The sequence below is a fragment of the Nuphar pumila genome, chromosome 6 (genome assembly GCF_984573655.1).
Source record: "Nuphar pumila chromosome 6, dmNupPumi1.hap1.1, whole genome shotgun sequence".
NCBI classification, from domain to species: Eukaryota; Viridiplantae; Streptophyta; class Magnoliopsida; order Nymphaeales; family Nymphaeaceae; genus Nuphar; species Nuphar pumila.
Window position 1 is genome coordinate 115,657,041 of NC_143254.1, and position 22,801 is coordinate 115,679,841.

The window sequence follows — 22,801 nt, forward strand, 5'->3', positions numbered from 1 at the left end:
GGTGGAACGAGGATGTCAAATTAGCTATTAAGGTTAAAAGATAGTGTTATAGAAATCTAAGTAAGAGACGTGATAAGGAGAATTTGGAGAAGTATATGGTAGCAAAGAAGGAAGCTAAAAAAGTAGTTCGGAACGCGAAGGATAAGGTATATAAGGAGGTTTATGACAAGTTGGATACCAAAGAAGGCGAGAAGGATATTTATAGGCTTGCAAAGATGAGAGATAGGAAATCGAGGGATCTGGGTATGGTTAGATGTATCAAAGATGAAACACAAAGGGTTTTAGTCAAAGATGAGGAGATTAAGGAGAGATGGAAAAATTATTTTGATAAGCTATTTAATGAAAGTCATGCTCAGGATCTTGGAGACTTCTCTATTCCTTTTCATGAGATGAATCGTGACTTCATGCGCAAGATTCAAAAGAAAGAAATTGCAGAGGCTTTAAAGAAAATGAAATCAAGAAGGGCAGTTGGCCCAGATGGTATTCCTATCGAGGCTTGGAAATGCTTGGGAGAGAAAGGTTTAGAATGATTGACAAATCTTTTTAACAAGATTTGGCGGACAAATAAGATGCCTAATGAGTGGAGGAAGAGTACTTTGGTGCCTCTATATAAAAATAAGGGTGATATACAAGATTGCATAAACTATCGTGGTATAAAACTCATGAGTCATACTATGAAACTTTGGGAGAGGGTGATTGAGTCTAGGTTGAGGAAGGTTGTCATGATATTAGAGAATCAATTTGGTTTTATGCCTGGAAGATCAACTATGGAAGCTATACATCTTCTTAGACAACTTATCGAGAGAAATAGAGAGAGGAATAAAGATTTGCATATGGTTTATATTGATTTAGAGAAGGCATACGATAGAGTACCTAGGGACGTTCTCTGGTGGACAATGATGAAGAAAGGTGTTTCTCTCAAGTACATTAAAATAATTAAAGATATGTATGAAGGAGTAGTAACCAATGTCCGCACTTGTGGAGGGATGACAACCAATTTTCTATAACGGTTGGGTTACATCAAGGATCTACTTTAAGCCCTTTCCTATTTGCTATAGTGATGGATGAGCTTACGAGATCAATTCAAGAAAATGTGTCGTGGTGTATGTTGTTTGCTGATGATATTGTTTTGATTGATGAGTCTAGAGTTGGGGTTAATGCTAAGTTAGAATTATGTAGACAGACATTGGAAGCAAGAGGTTTTAAGTTGAGTAAGAGTAAGACAGAATACATGAAATGTCGGTTTAGTAAGCAACAAAGTAATGATGAGAGTGTAGTGAAGCTTGGTGAGCAAGAAATACTGGTGGATGATTGTTTCAAATATTTAGGATCTATCATTCAAAAGTATGGAGAAATTGATGGAGATGTAAATCATAGGATAAAGGTTGGGTGGATGAAATTGAAAAGTGCAACTGGAGTGTTGTGCGATCGTAGAATGCCATTGCGGTTGAAAAGAAAGTTTTATAGGACGACTATTAGGCCTGCTTTATTATATGGTACGGAATGTTGGGCTCCAAGAGACATCATATTCAAAAAATTAGTGTAGCTGAGATGCGTATGCTGAGATGGATGTGTGGAAATACAATAAAAGATAAGATTCGGAACAAGGAGATACGTAAGAAGGTAGGCGTTGCACCCATTGAAAATAAGATGAGAGAGAATCGTTTACGGTGGTTTGGACATATTCGGCGAAGGCCTAATGATGCTCCAGTTAAAAGGATGGAGAAATGGGAAAATATATTAGTTAAAAGAGGTTGGGGTAGGCCTAGGAAGACATGGATGAAGGTGATAGGAAAGGATATGAATGCTTTGAACCTCACCAAGGACATGGCATTGGATAGAAATGATTGGAGGAGAAGGATTCATGTGGAAGACCCATAATGATTTTCTTTTTTGGTTCATATCGCCGACCCCAATTATTTTGAGATGAAGGCGTAGTTGTTGTTGTTGTTGATGATGACTTTTTCTGCAGCTGCATACCAGATGTGTTCTGGTAGCCCAAAACCATTAACTAGATGCTGTGAAACCCCAAAGATCCTGCCACCACTAGACATTATTTTTAACTTATCCTCTTCAGACAATCTTTGCAGTGCAATGCACACAATTCTTGCAAGCAAAGGATCCTCCTTTTCCCAGCGTCCAAAGCCAATATCTATGATTTCCTGCAAGTGAAAACCAAGGATCTTTTCTGATGATTTTGCAACCATGCAGAGGACAGACAGTGCTCCACGACATTGTTCTGCAGTTACCCCCACTGAGATTAAAGCTAAAGAAATCCCACAAAGCAGATATCTGAGAAACCAAAGAAACCAACATTTAGTATGTCTATTAGACCACCAAACAGGGCATGAATGAAATGCTTCCAGCATAAAAATCAACAGAAAAAATACACACTGATTTCATATAGTATTCATCACACAACTTCCCTATAGAACAAATAAAAAGGCAAAAAAGAAAATTGTGTGTCATAAATAAAAGGACAATGACTCGATCAATCATAGAGAAAATTCTTTTCGTTTATATATACACAGACACACAGTAGAATATGAGAGCTAGAAATATAAGGATTTCCAAAAAAAAAATGGTAATTAACATGATAAATTGATTATGACCTGTTGATTTTAAAGCCTTAAAAAAATCTAATTTATGCATATGTTTATATTTTTCTCCTTTGAATATCACTTGTAAGGAAAGATTAATGAAAAATAGCAACAAAATCATCCACGCTACATTACAACCAATCTTCTGAATGTATTGACGAAATTTACACCAAATTGCAACTGCAATGTCAGTTGCATGTCATCTCCTGTACAATGCCAGTAAGATGCACAAAACCATGATGCATAGATGTGTATGCACAAACCCAAAAATTGAAACCCTAAAGAATGCAACCCTCCCCCCCCCCAAAAAAAAAATGTTCTTCATGGATAAATCTTTACTTCATGGCAAAAATTTAAGTTATATAACAAATAAAACTCGAATAATGGAAACCCCATCAATCCAAGATGTTTGATAGCAAAAATCCACACTCACATATGCATCCGATGTTACCGCCTAAGCTTTTGCCAGTCAGAGAGGAGGGACGACTGTGAGGAAGGCGAAGGGGACGATGTCGCAACTGCGAGAAAGGCGAACGGGATGAGGCAGCAACTGCGAGGAAGGAGAAGGAGATGAGTCCGAGGGGTGACTGGTGAGGTCTGCTCACCGAAGAGAAATTGGGGAAGCAGTACCGCGCCCGTCGATGCATTTTTTTTTCGTCCCCTCCGTTCCTGTACTTTTTGTAACAGGAGGGAGGTGGATCGAAAATTACAGACGATTATGGACGCGGCGAACTCGCGGAATGCCGTTCGTCGCGTCCAACGTTTGTCAAATTTCACTGTTCCCAGCGGGATTTCCTTCCAAATCCCGCTGGGAACGACGCATCAAACATGCCCTAAAGGATCTGTTCGGATCCATTTTAGATTTCTTTTTTGGATCTTTGTACTTAGTTATTGGATAATTATATCTGATTCATATTGTTATGATAAGTTTTAGCATTTTGAGAGTTATCTAAATAATTTATTTATTTTGATTGTAATTAGAAAACTATCATCTATAAAAAGATGAGAGATATAGGAGGTTATTCAAAGTTGAGTTGGATTCCTCAAATTGTTATTTTCACTTTATTTGGTTTATTTTATGCTTTTCGTTAATTTCTTACAATTTTATGAAATTCCTTGCTATTTTTAGATTAATTTCATGTTTCCCTAGATAATTCGTAATTGGGTAGAATTTTCTCTTAAATCCGTCTCCCGATTTACATCAGTTGGGCATAAATCAGTTCTGGGTTTAGGTCGGTTCAGGCATATATTTTAAAGAACCAACGGAGTCAGGTCCAAAATGGTTATAGTCTCGTATGGGTTTGGGTAGAAGAAAGTTTTGGTTTGAGTCAGTTCAGGTACACATCGCACAGAACCAATTGGCTCTGGTATAAAAATGGGTCAGGTACAAAACAAGTTTGGCTCCACAATATCCAAGAACCAACCCAATTATTTAATGGACGCAAATTTTAGAGCTGGCCGGGACCACGGGTCTATCACAATCAGGTCAGGTCAGGTCAGGCCTAAACACTTCGTGACATTGGTTCAGGTCAGGTGTACCTACCCACCTAATTACATGCCTGATTCTAATATAGACTATTGGTTGCACACATTCACTTCATATCAAGCGTACTACGATTCAAGAAGACACATTTCTTGATAATCATTTGATTAAGTGCATGATTTAAGTAAGCATGTAAATTAAAATATAACGCAAATACCATATGCATAAAATGTTTGTTAAGAAGCCCAGCTAGCATGAACCACCGGATGTAAGAAAAGGCAGCAAAGACTAAGGGCAGGTTTGCAAGCACCCTACACATGAGAGAATGATTCAAAAGTCTCAATGGCTTTGCACACCTGGCTAGGTGGGTCAGCTTAAGGCTTTCAAGTTGAAAATGGTCGAGTGGGGTGTGGCCTAAGCCAAATGAGTATGAGAAACTATTCCTGGTCGGCAGGGGGAGAGTACTCGCGGGGTTTCACACTGTGGGTACTCAGGTCCATGGTCATCACTGCACTTCTTGCTCTTAACCGGATGTCCAAACAATAGTTGTGGTTTCTTTGAAAAAAAAAAGGTCTCAACGTGTGAAACATTCTCTCATGGTTTATGGGAGAGTCATTCTCTCGAACGATATGATAATGATTTTCTGGGTCCCGAGCATTATTCTCTTCCATTTGTGAGAGAATGATTCTCACAGGGGACCAGGCGGAAGCAGATCAGGTCATGCTGAACATGAGCGTTTTCGCTCATGCTGATATCGTGGCCATCCGATTTGCATTTTAAAAAAAAACTCAAAAGTCAACAAAACCACGTGGCATTCATCCAAAATGCAAACAGACGGCCACGATGTTGGCATGAGCAAAAACGCTCATGTTCAGCATGACCTGATGTGCTTCCTGCACATTCGCCAGCACGAGCGAGCAAGGGTATATAAACCGCAGCATGGACACAAGGGATGACCAACACCAATTTTTGAACTTAATTTCGTGGGGAAGAGTCCACACCCCACAACGATGCGTTTGATGACCTGGATGTAGGACAACCACGTCGGGGGGTGTCCAACTCTTGCATCCTTGAATTTACTGGGGCAGTTATGTCCCAGGGGAAGGGTGTTGCAAACATGAGACAACCTGCCAGCGGGGGGTAGCAATGTTCCCATGTGGGTTTTGTCCCGCGTTTAATATGCCCTCACAAGGAGCATCCTCAATAATGCAAGAAAACATCAAACCCGAGTCAAGGTAGAGCCTACCTGATGCAAATCGGTAATCCGATTCGTGAAGAACTACGCTACAATCGAAGATGTATACTATCAACTATGAAAAAGAGAGTAAGAAATAGGGTCACGAGAGAGAGAAAGAAAAAGAGAAACCAAGTTTAGAACGATTAATCAATCAAGATAATTACAAAAGCCCTCAAAATAGTGCATTTATACTTTAAAAAGAAACTCTAGCATCTTGGATAAATCTAAAATTCAACAACCAAAAAATAAATAAACTTAAATTGAAACCAAATAGACCATAAAACTAGTAGTCTTCTTGCCTTTTTTTTTGAGCGATCTAGATCTAACTGTGCCCCTACATCATTCCCTCCGGGTTGAGAAGAGTTCAGCTCAGACGAACAATGAAGATCTAGCTCAAAACAACCAAGCATCATCACTTTCATCATTTGGCTCTTCACGCTCTTGTTCTACAAGTTGGATGCGCTTGAGGTTAGGGCCCTGGGAAGCGATATGCCCAACACCATTACACCTGATGCAATGCTTCCCATTCTCAGTTCCACATACTCGATGGTCCAATAAGGTTTGGGTCACATTAAATAGATTGAAACTAAAAACAAGGGTTGAGAAACCAACTCCAAGGAGTCGAAATCACATTGAGGCCAAACTGGTTCAAAATCGACCCATTTTGGGGTTGAAATTGATCCAAACCCATTAAAAAAAGGGCATAAGTCCCTAAACTTGTTCTTGGTTGAACAGGTACAATTGAGAACCGATTTGCAAGAAACCAGTTCTTGCGATTTGAGGGCTGCCCGACCCAAAACCGTGAGGCCTGCCATGATGGTGGGCAAGGAGCCCCTCCCACCTGCAGGGAAGATCGGTTACCTGATTCCCGAAGAACTATACTTCGATATACAATCTATACTATCAACTACAAAAAAGAAGAGAGTAGGAAATAGGTTCAGAAAAGGAAGGAAAAGGAGAAACCAAGCTTAGATTAATGAACCAAGCTAATTACAAAAGCCCTCAAAATAACATATTTATACTTGAAAAAAAGCCTTGCCCTACGTGGGATCTTAGATAAATCCAAAATTCAAACGCAACCCAAAAATAAACCTAAAATGAATCCAAATGAACAATAAAACCAGTCTTTTAGCTTCTTCTGGCCTTTCTTCTTTTTGGAGCGATCCAGATCTGGCTCTGCTCCTGCATCACTACCATAATTAAGTAACATTTAACATCAAACACGTGCCTGCGGCGCGGGCACACACACACACACACACACACACATATATATATATATATATATGTATATATATATATAGAGAGAGAGAGAGATGACATAAACTGGTCCTGGCATGCTATAGTTGTGATCTTGGTCATGCCCTAAGCAATGGAAGACTACCACTTGCTCTACCAAAAAAGAAAAGAACACAAAAGGTTAAGAAATTGAACACATCTTCAAAGGAGGAAGAAATAAGTACAATCTTTACACTGGAAGATGCAGAGCCCCGTCAAAAAGCAAACACATAACCACCTTTGCACCTATCGACATGATCCTGAAGCAGATCTTTCTTTTTACAACAATACGCAAGGTTCAGTTCCATTGCTTACTTTCCAAGCATACCAGCACTCTTCTGTTGTCCACTAACTATTCTGCCTTGCAATAACAGTCGACTCATGGCAGGGAAGTATCCTGCCTACGCTAACTACAAAGAGCACAAACTCTTCACTAACTGTTTACCGAAGATGCCAACAACAACGGGGAAGATGCATGAAAAAGCCATAGAACGACCAGGCAAACTGTACAAATCCAACACCAAATTCAGCAACCAGTCATCATCTATCATATTCTGCATCCCTGTTTCTGTGTGGGACACCAGAAATATCACATGCCCTATATGTTTCCTGCAATGTGATACCAAAAAATATCTTGCACCTTTCATTTGGTGTTGCTGCATAGCCACTCTCATTGTCTAGAAAAATCTCCTTTTGAAATTCCTGGTTGTAGCCTGGTATGAATGCATGAGCAGTCCAACACCAATCCCGATGCCAAGACACATTCCCAGACCAATCCCCACACCAACCCTAACACCAGCATTGAACCACGAGAGTTGTCCATCATCTTCAGAGTAGCCATCTCCTGTATAAAAGCTATGGCCAATCTTGTCTTCAGAATCATAGGCATCCATTCTCTCATTTGGCACCTACAAAAACAGCACATGCATTGTCATAGGTATCTACCAGAACTCTTTACCTGATGAACTTTAAGTGGGAAAAGAAAAAAAGAGAAAAAGTGAAGAGCTGATCGTGGATCATGACTACATAGTTATCTGTGTCATGTACAAGCCTTCCAAATCATATCTGAACACAGACTGTTCAAAGCTATAAACAGAATAAATGCCAGTTGAAAGCAAAACAAAAATGCTCAGCATTTGCCAGTGGCAAACTCAAAATGCAATCTTCAAAACCAGCTCTCTAGATATGTAATTCCACACGCATGCCATTAGTAGAATGTGATCAAATTCAGTGACATGTTGTCCCATCAACCATAAGCAACGAGATCATACAAAATTTCTTGCATGTAAATAAAAGATAGATTTTGACACAAGCATGAGCAGAAACAGCATGATAAGCCTAAACTTTATCAATCACAAAGAAAAATTCAACTACCTAGAAAACATCAGACGATCCCATACCTAATTGAATATTAACAGGTCTAAGATGAATTGGACCAAGCACAATAACTGTAGGAAATGAAAGCAAAGTTCACAGATAAAAAATTAACAAAATCATGTTTAAGTGTGCACTATTAAAAGGATTTAACATTCTATACAAGTATAACAGAGTTTTTGGTGATTCTGAATGGAGAGGCATTCCATAGATGTGATTTACATGATCTGATGTTACGACAGGACACACGTAGCTGTGCCACTCTGTTTCACTTGTGAGAGCTTGAACCATGGACAGAACGGGTTAGCACTACTAGCCTGTATTTTGGAAGCCCCTTTTAGGGTTCTGGTGGGTAAAAATGTCCACCATGGAAGCATTGAGGGTATGCAGGGCATTAGTGATGGAAGACTCTTCCTATTTTTGCAAGTGAAGGTCATCTAAATAAACGTACCAATAAACAACGTTGCCCCACAAGGGCTTTAGTGCTTTACTCGTTTTGTAGGGACAACTTGTGAATGTCACCAAGTTGATGGGATGTCACGAGTTTGAAACCTACCAGTGCACATCCTTTGCTGTGAGGCCAATGCTGGGTGTACTCCCTGGTGGGCAAGGGGGGGCTGGGATTCTACATCAATTAACTTGATGAACGAGATGGTTTTGCCCCGGTTATCCAAAAAAAAAATATCATGATCAAGCTATTATCTTAGACGAATTAATTCTGACAGCAGTCGGCAGCCATGCATGCAGAACAATTTTTAACCACCATCTTTATATTGACTTGATCATTTTTTAACAAAATAAACATTTCAATTTGACCTTCAAGATAATAGTGGCACTCTTGTCTCAGCTATCTCACCTAATTCCATTGAAACAGATCTACTCTTCTCACAAGCAGTAAGATTTCCCGCTTTCTGTTTAATAATATATATCAAAGAAAGTCTCACAGAACAATATATCATTAGAAAACTAGGCTCTTGAAGTTCACGCCCTCTGCCACTTTGATTTCAAGTCAGCACCCCTTTGATTCAAACCTTTGCAACAATGAATTTGGCTGATCAGGCAGCGTTCCTATCTGTGGCAGTTTCCTTATGATAGGTAGCTCAAGGTCAATTCAGGTTTTTGTTCAGGCACAAGCAGCAATTTGTTGATTGCAACCAACACATGTAACAGCTATAATATCAAAGGTACAAGCTTATAGCTTGCACAGTTAAACTCACTTGTGGAGATTAGGGGGAGATAAGTAATAACGAATTAAGGATTGGCTCAAAGTAACACCTCACTCAGTAATTCATCAAGCCTCTACATTATCAGAGCCCAGATTTACATCTAGGAAATACTAATGATGGTAAGTTTTACATTAGATCAAATGCCCAGCACAAACTAAAAGTTCCCTCATAGAAGAAATAACTCATCAAATTATATATAACTAAAACCTAAGCTGGATTCTACAACAAGTATCAGAAACTCGTCAGAGCCCTTGAAAACTCTCAACGGTATTAAGGTGCATGAACAAAAATAAACATAGAGTTTTTAAAAGACATCAAGAAAAGAAGACAACAACATATCAAACAGGAGATTAACATTTACATCTTCCGGATTAATAAAAAAAGAAAATGTTGAGGAGAAAGTTAATAATAAAAAAGGGAAAAAATCATATATGTGCAAAGAAAATGTAATCCGCTCGGTTTGTTCATAAAGCAGTACATCCTACCCCACCGAGCAGAAAGGAAGCACTCAACCTAAATAAATGGAGTTTCCTGCAAATTAATGGTACTCGCAATGCTTATGATTTTCCTCTCCTTATTCAAGCATCAAAATGAAGCAGTTGAACTTCCTTCCTAGTTAAAGATGTTGGCATTAAACACGGTAACCCCCAAAAAAATATTTTCGACATATCTGTTTCTCAATAAGCTTTCCTAAGACAATTGAAAATCATGATTTTGCAGTATAATATCATAAAAGCAAAAAAGTTGCAAACAGTTCACAGTAGTTTTCTCGAAATTAGATAAAATTCTCACCTAAAAACAAAGTAGTTGTCAAAAGGAACCACTACATAAACCACAAATTTCCAAAATTTGGTGGCAACCATCGATTTCAGATCGGAACAAGTTGGAATGGGAATCAAACAAGCTCTCAAAATTCATCAATCAGGAAACGAAAAATCAAACAACGAAGGTCAAAATAAAAGACACGAGAGAAACAGAGGGGCGAGAGCATGCCTGTAACGCCCTCCGGCGTAACAACGCCGTGCCACCTTTCTGCTGCGCCCCGGCCTCCTCGTCCTCTGGAATCGATTCGAGGGTCCCCTGCCAGACAGCCTTTTTCCTCGACGCGAGCGGAATCGTCTTCGTCAGTATCAAGGGGAAGCCCGAGCAGCATCCCGCGACGTAGACCTCCATGGAAGGCGTCGCCGCGGCCCCCCGAAGGAACGGCGAAGACGACGACCTCGGGGACACGACCGCGGAGTAGCAATCCATGCTCCACCCGGTCCTCCCGTCCATCTCCAACCCCGTGGGGCCCAAGGCGCCCCACTGAGTCTCCACCCGCTCCAGCGAGCCGCACAGGATCAATCCATCATCCGCGTCCGAGACCTCGAACCCAAGCGCTCCGGCGATCCTGACGCCGTCGGTGCTCACGTAGGTGACCTCCGCCGAGCCCTTGTCGAGGCGGTCGCGGCGGAGGGGGAGGGCAGCGGAGTCGGAGGGCGGGATCCTGGAGCCGTTGATCTCGAGCAGGGCGCCGATCGGGCGGGGGAGGCTGCGGAGGGTGATGTGCTGCGGGGTGAGGTCGACGCAGCAGGGGGAGATCCGCACGTAGATGAGGCGGATCTCCAGCCACGGAGACGGGTTGGGCACCATGCTCAGCCCCAATTCCTCCATCTCCGACGGGATTTCGACGCCCTCCCGAAGCTGGTCCGATCCCATCTCAGCGTTGGCGGATTCCGTCGGGCGACGCCGTCATGGAAGCGGAAGATCTGATCGGACGGCGTCGGAAACCGGAGGGATCTTGTCTCTCCGACTGCCAGCAAGGGCGAGGGTTTGTTTCTGTATCACCTCTCGGCTCATTTGAATTTGTTTGTAAGATTGAGGGGATACATCCGACTTTTAGGGTTTTTTTCTGTTGGTTTCCGTAAAAGAGCAGAAGGTCCGGGTGTGAGGAGCAAGGGATAGGCGGAGGGGAGCGCGAGTCAAAGTTGGGACGGCGAGATCGGAGTTCGGTGGTTGGTTGGTATGGTATGGGAACGCCGCTTCGTCGTCGTCGTCGTCTTCGACCGGCAACTGCGTGACGACAACGAGAACTCCCTCATAAAAAAAATGAGAGGCACAATTATTTACTCTGTTTTACGTCAACCAGGTCTGTCAATGGGTCGGGTACTCGATCCGACCCGAAGTATCAATGGGTCGGGTTTATAAAAAAACATTTTCAAATTTAAAAATAATAAAATTTAAACCCTAAACTTATTCAACCAAGCTCAAATAGACCCATTTACAAAATAAAAAAATATATTATTGCTTGCAAGACGAACACATCTCAAACACTCGTTCTTTGCGTTCAATATGCAAAATGTGTTTACGAGTTGGAACGAACAAGCTTTTTATAAGTTGAATAGTTGTGCCGCAAGTGGATCATTTCTAAACCAAACTCTATCACGGTCGAGCGTGATTGGGTTAATATCTTAATTTCAAGAGAAGGACAATGCCATGTCACTATTTGTAGCTACTTTTAATATTATATACATAAGATAATTTTTTTTTTTTCAAAATGCACTAAAGTATATGCTATAATAAAAAAATACACCTAAGTTTTGGACATTGTTGAAAAGACCCCTAAATTTATGTTTCGTTAATTAAGAGTACATTTCATTGTTTTAACTTGGCTAATCACTAACTCAAATTGAGTTAATAGGATAAAATTACCAATTCACCTTGGAAACAATATTTTGTATTTTCCTATTTTTTTTCAAAGGCACACCTAAAGTTTTGGTGATAATAAAAAAAAAAAAACCTAAATTTTGGTGATTGCAGTGTACATTTCATGGCAACATTGATGGAAGTAAATTTTAGGCTTCTTTTAGTTGGCCATGAAAAGGTTTAGGTGTCTTTTTTAACAGTATAAAAAAAAATTAAGTTGATTATTTTTATTTTTCAACATAGAAAGCTGGGTACCAGTTTTACAACCATATACCATTGGATTCAAACTTGCAACGTCCCAACACAAGGTGGCAAGGCGGGATGGCCCCGTTCCACCCAGTCCACTATCATTCCTAAAGAAGAAGGTCGAACCGTCGAAAGGTATTTTAATTATTTTTCTAACAGGGATCGAGGACCGGGCGGTTCATGTCCTCCCCGATCCAAGGAAAACTGCCTCAGGTATTTTAATTATTTTTCTAACATGTGTGTGTGTGTCATTTTTTTCTCATAACTAAGGAATATCCTTACCGAGAACCGGATCACTTAATGGGCCTGCCACCTTGCAAAGTAAAACTCCTCGTGTGTTGAGGACACGACCACGCAATTGATCTTTTTCTTTTTCTTTTTTTTTTTGAAAGGCAAGCTGGGGTTAGGCGGGCCCCTACCATAACAACAGCCTTCTCATGTGGCCGAGGGATTCGATCCTGGGCGTCTCACATGACCCTGCTTACCACATGGGATACCATATTATTCTAGATTGGATTAGGTCAAACTTGGTAATACTTAAATCCAAACCGAATCTGACTCGATCACATCCATAATTTTAGCGCCTCATGAAATGCCAACGAACTTGTCACTTAGAACGTTTCACTATGTGCAGTCCAAAGCATTGCCAGCTATAAACTTTGGTCATTTTTATGTGGCACCAAACTTGACACGTGACTAATTTTATGCCACAACGGTCACTAAATGCATATCACAATGTTTGATGAGTTTGAAATAGAATCTGGTGATCATGAAATTAGTCAAGCGTCGTCTGACCAGCATAGTGACAAAAGTGTTTGTAGGAAATATTGGCATCCAAATTCTCGGGATAATTTGATTTTTTTTTTTTAGCATTTGCAGCAAAAGAAAAAAGGTTAAAATTTTGAATGAAAAAAACACAAATTTTACTAAGAAAAAATAAAAACAAACAAATTAATTAAAAAATAATTTACCGTTGATATTTAAGTGTTTCGCAATTGGATAATATCTTCCAATTTTTTTTTTTAAATGCAAATATTTGTCACACTACTGATCACAAATGAAGGAGAGGGGATCAGGTCAGCTTTCCAACCAATCCCGTGCGTCTGCAGTCTGTGGGGGCCAAACAAAACATGTAACCCAGAACCAACCTTCCGGGCCCACATGTTACACGAGGTGTGGAGGGAAGTCTTTGGTACGAAAGCCACCGAGTTCCTATTGGATAGCGGATCCTGTCAAACGCTGGGTGAGATTAGCAATTTCGTCCCGCGTTTACAACCACAAACCTCACACCTCTACAAGTGGGACTCAAAGAGGGGTGGGTTTTGTGGTTGTAAACGATGGGATTGACAGGATCCGCTCTCGTTCCTCTGGGATGCACTTTTCTTCCACAAAATAACACTACCCGGAAAGCAGCAGCTCATGAGTCATGATTAAAAAAGGGGACCATGGGGTTCCTATCGCAGGCCATGTGGACCTACATCTTTCTTACAGACCGTGTTTTGTTTCATGCCCTGTGGAAAACAATCCTTTTTCTCATGGAAAAGGACCAGTTTCTCGGGTCCTCTGATAATGGTATATGTTGGATGGTGAGAAAAAAACATGAGGGCGTGTTTGATTGCTTGTCCAAGATTGGACAAAATGGTAAAACATAACAGACAAAACACATGCTTTATTTGTTCTGTAACAACTGTCCTTTATCTAGTGTTTGTTTCGACTCAAATAAGGAATCATATTTTTCTTATTTGAAAATAAATAAACTACAAGAAAAGTAAAACATAAATAAACCCTAAAATGCAAGAAAATAAATCATAAATTTTAATATAAAATCCATAATTTAAACCCTAACAAAAAAAAGCCCTAATCAAATTAAACATAAAAATCCTTAATTAAATCTTTTATTTAAAGCCCTAATAAAAGATATTTCTTATTTCTTATATTTAATTTAAGCCATAACTTGAAAATCCCTAATCTAATACCCTAATTAGAAACCTGAATAAAAAAACCATGTTTTGAAACCCTAACTAAAAAATCCTTAATTCTAGAGAGAAAGAGAGAGAACGTGATGATGTGGCCGCCGAGGTGTTGCTGCTAGGCCATCTTCGCACAGGGTTGGGTGAGAGAGAGGGGGGGGGTGAGGGAGGGTATACCCACCCCTCCGTTTGATTTTTTTAAGTGGTGGTACCACTGTGTCAGAGCTGGAACAATGTTTCACCATTCCTAGGACATGTTTTGTGTATCCGCGATGTTTCGTGTGATGCACAATCAAATACAACTTGAGGAGTTGTTTGATCCCCCCTCCCATGCCTAGGGGTGTCAACAGGTCAGGTTTGGTTCAGACCTAGGTGGTACCAAACTTGGACACAACTTTTGGGTATGGTATCGGGTCCAAAGTCGAGTCTAATCAGGTCTACTATAAGAAAAAACATACTCAAACCTGATAAGAACTACAGGTACCAGACCCGATAAAACCATGTTTTTTTATCATTTTTACATTGAAAATTTATGGGTCTTGGTCTGGTATAAAATTTCACAAACTATACTTGGGTCTATACATTAATCGAACTTTTGAGTATAGACTCGAGTCTTAATCGAGTCTTATTATTTATCACCATACCCAGAGCCTATAGGGTTTGGTTCGGGTTGGGTTCAGGTAAACCTGACCCGTTCACACCCCTACCCATGCCCATTTTTGGATGGCACGACCGTTGGGAATTGGGGTGCCATCAAACGATGGACGTGTGGAAATTCGTCCATCGCATTCATTTTTTCATTGATCCAGTCATTCCACCCCACTGTTACGTTTAGAACAAGATACGAAAAACAACATAAAAAAATTTGAGTGGAAGGAAGGGGGCTAACCTCGACCCGACCCTACGCATCGATCAGGCGAGGTCATCAATGGTCATCCATTGTACCCTGTCCCCGACCCCCTTTCTCTATCTCCCTGTGCATCTCGACAATGCGATTTTGATGATGAGTCTGGCAGCAAGGCCAACAGTGAAAGATTGTTCTTTCTCTCTCACCCACCTTCTTCGTTCATCTCTTTGTAACACCTATGAATTTTGTTTTACTTTAACTTTTAAATTCAAGCAAAAATCATGTTAAATTCAAGTGAAATTCAAGAATCTAATTTGAACTAGGACTTTAGTTAGGTATGTTACAAGCCGTAGATCTTGTATTATATTAGATTTGGTGATTTCAGTTATAAGTTGGTTCAAAAAAATATAATTTTTAAAATTGACTGACCTCTATTTTGAGTTTTTTTAACTTGAATAAGGTTTAAAATTTGGTTGTTTAAAATTGATCAGATTGTATTTTGGATCAAATCCAATTAGTTTGGATATAATCCATGATACTTGGATCTAATTAAGAATGAATTGGGTAGGATATAACTCAAGATATTTGAATCTAATTTCATTGGATTGGACCCATAGGATGGGACACTATGAAAACTGTCATTATTATTTTGACAAAAATTTTAGCATATTGGTGGCTCACTTATAATATTACAGTTGACCTTGACGTTCCTCATTTTGAGGGCATCAAAATCGACTATCTACATGCCAAAATTGGTGTTGCTTTGAATGTTTTATCATCGACTGAAGTCCATGCCTAATTGTAAGTCAAAAAATAATGTTTTTCGGCATTGACTAAATTTTCTTGTCGATTCGTGTATGTACGATTAAGTCTAAGATCATCATAACGATCTACGTTTTGAAGGCTATCAAATTAACTATTTAAATATTGATATCTATTGAGTCTCTGAGATTGTAGGCCTCCTGAAAGGTTATCATGTCACTGAAGCCCAAGCTAGGGTAAGAAGTCTTTATATTTCTTCACTAGCCTAACCAATTTTGAAATTTAATAAGTTAGGACCCATAATTTATTTTTTTATTTTATTAATAAAGGATATTAATAGATATTAACCTCTTATATTAAAGATGAGACTTTTGCCTAAGCCCATTTATAAATAGAGGTGCTTATAAGGAAGATTAACAAGTTTAGTTCTCTCTTTCTCCCTATTTAAATACATCTCTTCTTTTTCCAAGTCATTAAGGTAGTCAGGACCTCCATTAGAGACCTGCAACGACCTTGGTGAAGGTCTAATTCAGCCTGAAACGAGGTGCGAGTGAAGAAAAAAATGATGATATCATTGTGAGAAGCGCGTTTTCGATAGAGAATCTCTACTTTCATAATGTTCAATTTTGGGATGTATTAGCATACCCTCTTCTTTATTTAGGGTTTGGGTCTACATGTAATCTATACCTAGAACATCTATGTCTATTAGATCTATATGAAAAAGATTTTTGAAAACTCAAAACGGTGTTTTGAAAGATCAGTTTTAAGAAAACGGTTTGAACAATACTAGTTTCAAAACCCTAAAAAGCAAAAAAATCATGTGAATAGATAGCTATATATTTTATTGGATTGTTCAACATATATAATGAATATAGAATGATGATTTTTAGTATTTTTTCATAGATCTTGATGTTGTAAATTTATCTCTTTTATGAATTGTGATTAAAAATATGATAAAATTATTTTGAAGAATGTTTTGCCAAAAGTATTTTAGGGTTTTGATGTTTCATGTTAAAAAAAGTTAAACTGATCATATATAGTAGATTAGTATATATGTATCATGATTAAAAACATGTTATTGCATAGATAAATCATGATTCTATATTGTTTTAATGTTTCTTGTGATTCTTGCATAGATGAAATTGTATTTTAGATATTCTATGAAGGTTTTATGATTCTTGGATGATGATTGTCAATGTTTTAATAAGATTAACATAAATATAATCAAAGATGTGTTGTATGATGTTGTAAATATGTTTAGAGCATAAAAAATTATGGTTATATGAATTTTACCATGATTCTTGTTCTTGCCTAATAGATCTTGAATTTGTTTGAATCTTGGCTATTCTGTTCTCATTTTTCTTTCTGACTAGTTTCAGGCAAAAATCGATATCTCTATGAAAACAAGATCAATAAATAAAAATAAAAATACTGGAGTGTTCTACATATCTAGGGCTTAAATTTAAAATTTTGTTTTGTTCCATTTTGATTCACTTGTGATGCCAAAACATCCATTGCAATGAAGAACATGTTTTCTGCCTTGTCAGCAAAACTATTTCGACCAAAGATTTTAAAAGTCCTAAAACCCTAATAAAAACTAATTAACATATGAGTGAAAGGTAACATGTATAGCAAGATTCTTTAAAAAAAAAATTTGTCAAAAGATATTTCTATAAATCTTGAGAAATTCCTCAAATTGAAATAAATTTCTACAGTATTATTCAAATCTATCTAATATTTTTCCTGAATAGGGTTCAGTCCCATTTTTTTTTTAATATTACAATGCATTTTGCAATTCTATTTCTTAAACTGTGTTCCTAAGATGATGGGAAAATTCTAATAAAATTTTGAGAGTTAAATTCGGTCTTGTGATTTTTGATGGGTTTCCAAAATCGGGTTAACAGGGATCCGAACTGTACAATATGATATGTGTTGATGCCTGATTGCATTTTATTTTGTGTAGCATATTTATTGATGTTTAAATGTAATATTTGAATGATATGCATGTTAACTGAATGCATTTTATTATTGATTGAATTTGGCATACATAAATATCAATGATTAGACTACCTTGACTGTGTGAATGGATAATGATTGTATTATTGTATTGATATTATGTTAGAGACTAATTAAAAGCATGCATAGAGTACTATGAAAATTGTTGCTTATGAACTCTGAATGTGGTTGCATGTTTGCATTGGCACGATTAACATGAGAGTTAATTAAGAAATCAAATAAATTTATTTTTTTATGGGCTTATTGAGAGTAAGCATGGTACTGACGGTTCTATGAAATACTTGGCTTAGCACAAAATATTACTTTTCTCCCCCATCCATAGGACCAGTAACCAGGAGAACTACCATGATTTGTTTGTGATGTGATAGGTAAGACTCGTAAGAAAATTTTGATATATTGGGATTGCAGGAGTTGTGAAGTCTCTTTATAAAATTATATTTTCTTTTCCGAGTATGCATATTCAGAGCGTCACACAGGTTAATAAGATACAATTATTTAAAAATACAAACCTCGGTCATACCTCTAAACTGAGAGAGTTTGTGTTGTACCCATAGACAAATATTGGCAAGTGAAACAAGAATGTAAATTACATATAGATAGAATATAACATGCATCATTTAAGAAAAAAAAGATAGTTGAAGATAAAAACTTATTTATGCATGAATGACTCACAACACTGAAATGGTAAGTTCATACATCTTGTATATGTTAATACATATGCATAATTTATTGTATTTATGTAAAACTTAGCATGAATGAATGTACATTAAACTGACTTGCTATCATATTGTTAGCGTGATTTTATATTTATTGTCTGTTAAGATATACATTACATGATTGATATATGAGGCTATGTTTGAATGTATTCTGATATCATGCATTTATTGCAAGTATGTTATTTTTTACTAGGCTTTCATGAGTCTAACCCATTTTATGGGGTTTTAAGTAGATTATGATGTGTAACTATGGAGCAGATGTAGAATGCTTAGGCAATGTCGAGAGCCAGTCTTTTCTTTTCCAGAGACAGTTTTAGGAAAATAATTATTGTTATCAAAATACTTCGATATATATTTTAAATTATTGAAATTGAATTAAATCTTAATGTTTACATTTTAATTAAGTTATGGTAGTTAATTGTACTGTAACCCACTCAAAATGTTTAACCCAATGAAAAAGATTGTTTTTGTTGTTTTAAAAAAAGTTTTCCCCAAAATTTTAGGGTTAAAATATTGGGGCATTACACTCTTTCACTCTCTCTCTTCTTATTTTTTTCTTCTTCTCTCTCTGATTAGGACATTGAATCAAATATTTTCTTTTATTAGAGATTTTTTCTTTGATTAGGGTTGTTTTTCTTTGAATTTCTTTGATTAGAGTTTGGATTTATGCTTTATTTTTTTTCGTAATTTAGGGTTTTTTGGTTTATTTATAGATTTTTATAGTTAATTTGATTATGGCTTTTCTTGTATTTGATTATATTTTTTTTTGAATTTCTTTGATTAGGGTTTGAATGTATGCTTTATTTTTCTTGTAATTTAGGGTTTTTGGTTTATTTATGGCTTCTTATAGTTAATTTGATTATGGCTTTTCTTGTATTTGTTTAATGTTTTTTTTTAATTTCTTTAATTAGAGTTTGAATTTATGCTTTATTTTTCTCATAATTCAGGGTTTTTTGGTTTATTTATATTTTTTTATAATTAATTTGATTAAGGCTTTTCTTGTATTTGATTATGGCTGTTTTTCTTTGATTTTCTTTTATTAGGATTTGAGTTAGATTTTTTTATATTTTTTATTATGGTTTATTTATGGTTTCTTTGATCTTATGACTTATTTATATTTTATTTTTCCTGTAGTTTAGGTTTTTTTTGTTTATTTATGACTCATTTTCTTGTATTTTAGGGTTTTATAATTTATCTATGGTTTATGCATTTGTATATAAAAAAACATGAATTCTTATTTTTCTCAAATTACCCAAAATTTAAACATTATTTTTTCGTACTTGGATCCAGTTTGAGATCTATATTTGAGCATAAAATCCATAATTTTTGATAAACTTTCATAATTAAATTCAATATAACACCGATTAAAGTATTTATATATCCAAAAAATATCAATTTATATTTTTTATCAAATTACCTACATTTTAAACGTTTTTTAGATTTTAGATCCATATCTAGTGCTAAAATTCATAATAAACATTTCAAAACGTGGATGATGGTGGGACGAATCGGGTCGTACAACCAATTATTCATTTATGTCCAAGTTGTCCGCACATAATGTAAATCAACAACACAGATAAGGATGACAACTTTTGTGTATGGTTTAAACGAACATTTGATGGTGTACCGTTGTTATAGAATAGACAAAACATGTGTTCCGTCAGTTTTGTTCGTCATGTCCAAATCTTCATACCCTGGGCTGATTTGTTACAAAAGGGTAGGGCGGAAGTCATTTTGACTTGATCCCCCGTTTAAATAGGTGGGCCCACCCAACTTTCTTCATAGGGTGTTTGTTTCACACAAAGTGGGAAAGAGGCCCACTTTCCCTCCATTTATATGGTAAGTCACACATCCCTGTCATTTGACAATTTTTTTTTTTGTAGAAGGGGCATGTCATATCGTTTGGCATTGGATAGAAATGATTGGAGGAGAAGGATTCATGTGGAAGACCCAAAATGATTTTCTTTTTTGGTTCATATCCCCGACCCCAATTGTTTTTGGATGAAGGCGTAGTTATTGTTGTAGAAGGGGCCTATCATATCGTACCCATGTACCCGGTTTGTTTCATTCCCATGGAGGGGAAGAACCATTTATGATAAATGACACTATTTTTGAAAACACTCTTGGCGGCTCAGCTTTCCCATAAAACCCCTTTCAATAATGGAAGGTTTGAAAAGATTTTCACATGGGACTTGAAAAGTAGTGGGAAATAATGGGGCCTACACATGTCATGCTGGAACTTTCCCATTTGGCCCCATTTCTTCCAGTCACGATGGGAAAGGAATTCCAGCTCATTAGTTTTCATATGAAATCCGCTTGAAACAAATGGGCCCATATAGTGATCTCATGGGATGAATGACATTGATTGGCACAAATATTACAATTATTTTGACCACGCTCTGTGTCTAGAAGTTTCCATTTTCCAATAAAAATAGTATCCTAACCTGATCCAGAGAAAAAACATAAAACATAACAAAAGGTAGGGATCCTATTTCCTTCAACTCACATAATAGCAAGTGACAGTTAAAGGTTGGGTTTGATCCGGTTTCGACCCGGATTGGGTTCTACAATACACGGGTTTGATACAATTGAAGTGGGTTTGGTTAATTAGTTAGTCGGGCTGGGTCCCGAGGATTTGAGTATATGGAATCAGATTTGGTTTCAGAAAAATAGGTTTGGATTCAACCAAGTATCAATTAAGATCCGTAAGTTTTCAATTAAGATCATTTAGAAAATATTTTACTGGGTCTGGTATATGTCATCCACATCTTAGCCTAAGTCTGGTTTAGCTTATGTTAGGTCCGTCTGATCCAGATCTGTACCTATTGTTGGTACCAAAGTTGGACCTGGATTAAGACCCACCTGGGTCTGATGCAGGCTTAGCCCATTGACAGCCCAGTATAGACCTTCCTCTTAAAAAAGAAAGCACTCAGTGTTGATACCTCAAAGTTGGACCCAGATTAAGACCCACTTGGTTCCGATGCAGGCTCGACCCATTGACAGAGGCCGGTATAGGCCTTCCTCTTAACAGAGAAAACTAAGGGCACATTTGTAATGTTGTGTAACTGGGATTTTATCAAGTTATTGGGATCATAAATCACAACCACACAACTTTCACAGAGCAAAACTTGGATCATGATCTGAGGAATCATAATTGTGATTCTACACACCTTCTAACCTATAAAAGTTGGTCTCAAAGTGTGAACTTGTAGCTAGGAGTCATGGGCTGAAAAATCACACAATCACAGTTGTGGCCGAAAACAAATGTACCCTAAGGCTGTGTTTGCATCGCAAGACAAACACAGCGAGGACAGTAATCATGGCATTTGTCCTGGACTTGCCACTCGCGGCCCCTTGGGGGTGTGATTGGAGTGTCAGACGCTTTATAAAGTGTTGCATTGAACCCGTTCTGCGCATCAAACCTGGAACAACGCCCTGACTGGGACTGACAGGTCCCTGTATGGGTGCGTCCCACGTATCAAACACACCCTAACAGCATAATAAAAAAATGAAAAGTGCAGGCTCACATTGAGTGCATCCGTCCTGGTATGCTCAAGTGATTCTTAGGTGGTCCATAACAATAAGCATAAACATGCCGAGCTCTCTTCAACTTTCGGACGTTATGTGGTCTGCAAAATTAAAATTAACAGTAGTGAATGCATCATTTATGGTCTGATTTTTAACTTTTTGATGAACATAATTTGTCAAAAAGCATATGGTACCAATTTTAGGAAAAGAAAATATCATAAACAAGATCTTACATCTTTGCTCCAAACACCCATATTAATGATTGGACCTGGCTATGACGTGCAGTGTACTCATGCATTGTCTATTCTCATATATCATTATTTGTAATCTCAACTTTACATGAACATAAAAATGATGGGATTGGGTGTTAACTTTCTAAACTTTTTGCAGGTAAACGAACCTTTCCATAATAAAGAACAACACAAACATGACGTTAGACATCTTCTTAGGCATGCCTATTGTGGAAGCCAAATAACCAATTTATCTTCATCCTAAGTCATAAATATTATAAAAGAAGCATGGGTATCAAGTTTAACGAATTTGATGCTTTATAACTTTTTTTTAATGGACTTATCATGTGACTTGTGAATATAATTAAATTTTTTATGAGTATTTGCATAGAGTTTTGATAGAAAGGAAGTGTTAGATGATACACTGTAATTTTTTCAAACATTAATAAGTTACTATTTATAACCCGTCGATCTCTCCCCCTCTCAATGGCCATAAAATGAAGAAATTCTTTCCCTCTCTCAAAAAATATATCTCCCTCTTTTTAATAGACATATAATGAGGAAACTTCATCTTTCTCTCTATTCAAGATGTCTTTCTCCATCTTT

At 37.5% G+C, this 22,801-nt stretch overlaps 1 protein-coding gene across 1 annotated transcript in view; it reads right to left on the reverse strand.

Moving 5' to 3' along the window:
- The window catches only part of LOC149835818 (C-terminal binding protein AN-like), an 84,068-nt gene extending 72,930 nt beyond the window's left edge, over positions 1–11,138 (reverse strand). The window contains exons 1-4 of the mRNA XM_090009658.1: positions 10,189–11,138; positions 7,283–7,503; positions 7,034–7,204; positions 1,981–2,292 (exon numbers count right to left, since the gene is read on the reverse strand). Of these exons, the coding sequence (XP_089865784.1) occupies positions 1,981–2,292; positions 7,034–7,204; positions 7,283–7,503; positions 10,189–10,893 (1,409 nt within the window). The 5' untranslated portion in view covers positions 10,894–11,138. The remainder of the gene's footprint in view (positions 1–1,980; positions 2,293–7,033; positions 7,205–7,282; positions 7,504–10,188) is intronic.
- Positions 11,139–22,801: the final 11,663 nt, after the last annotated feature.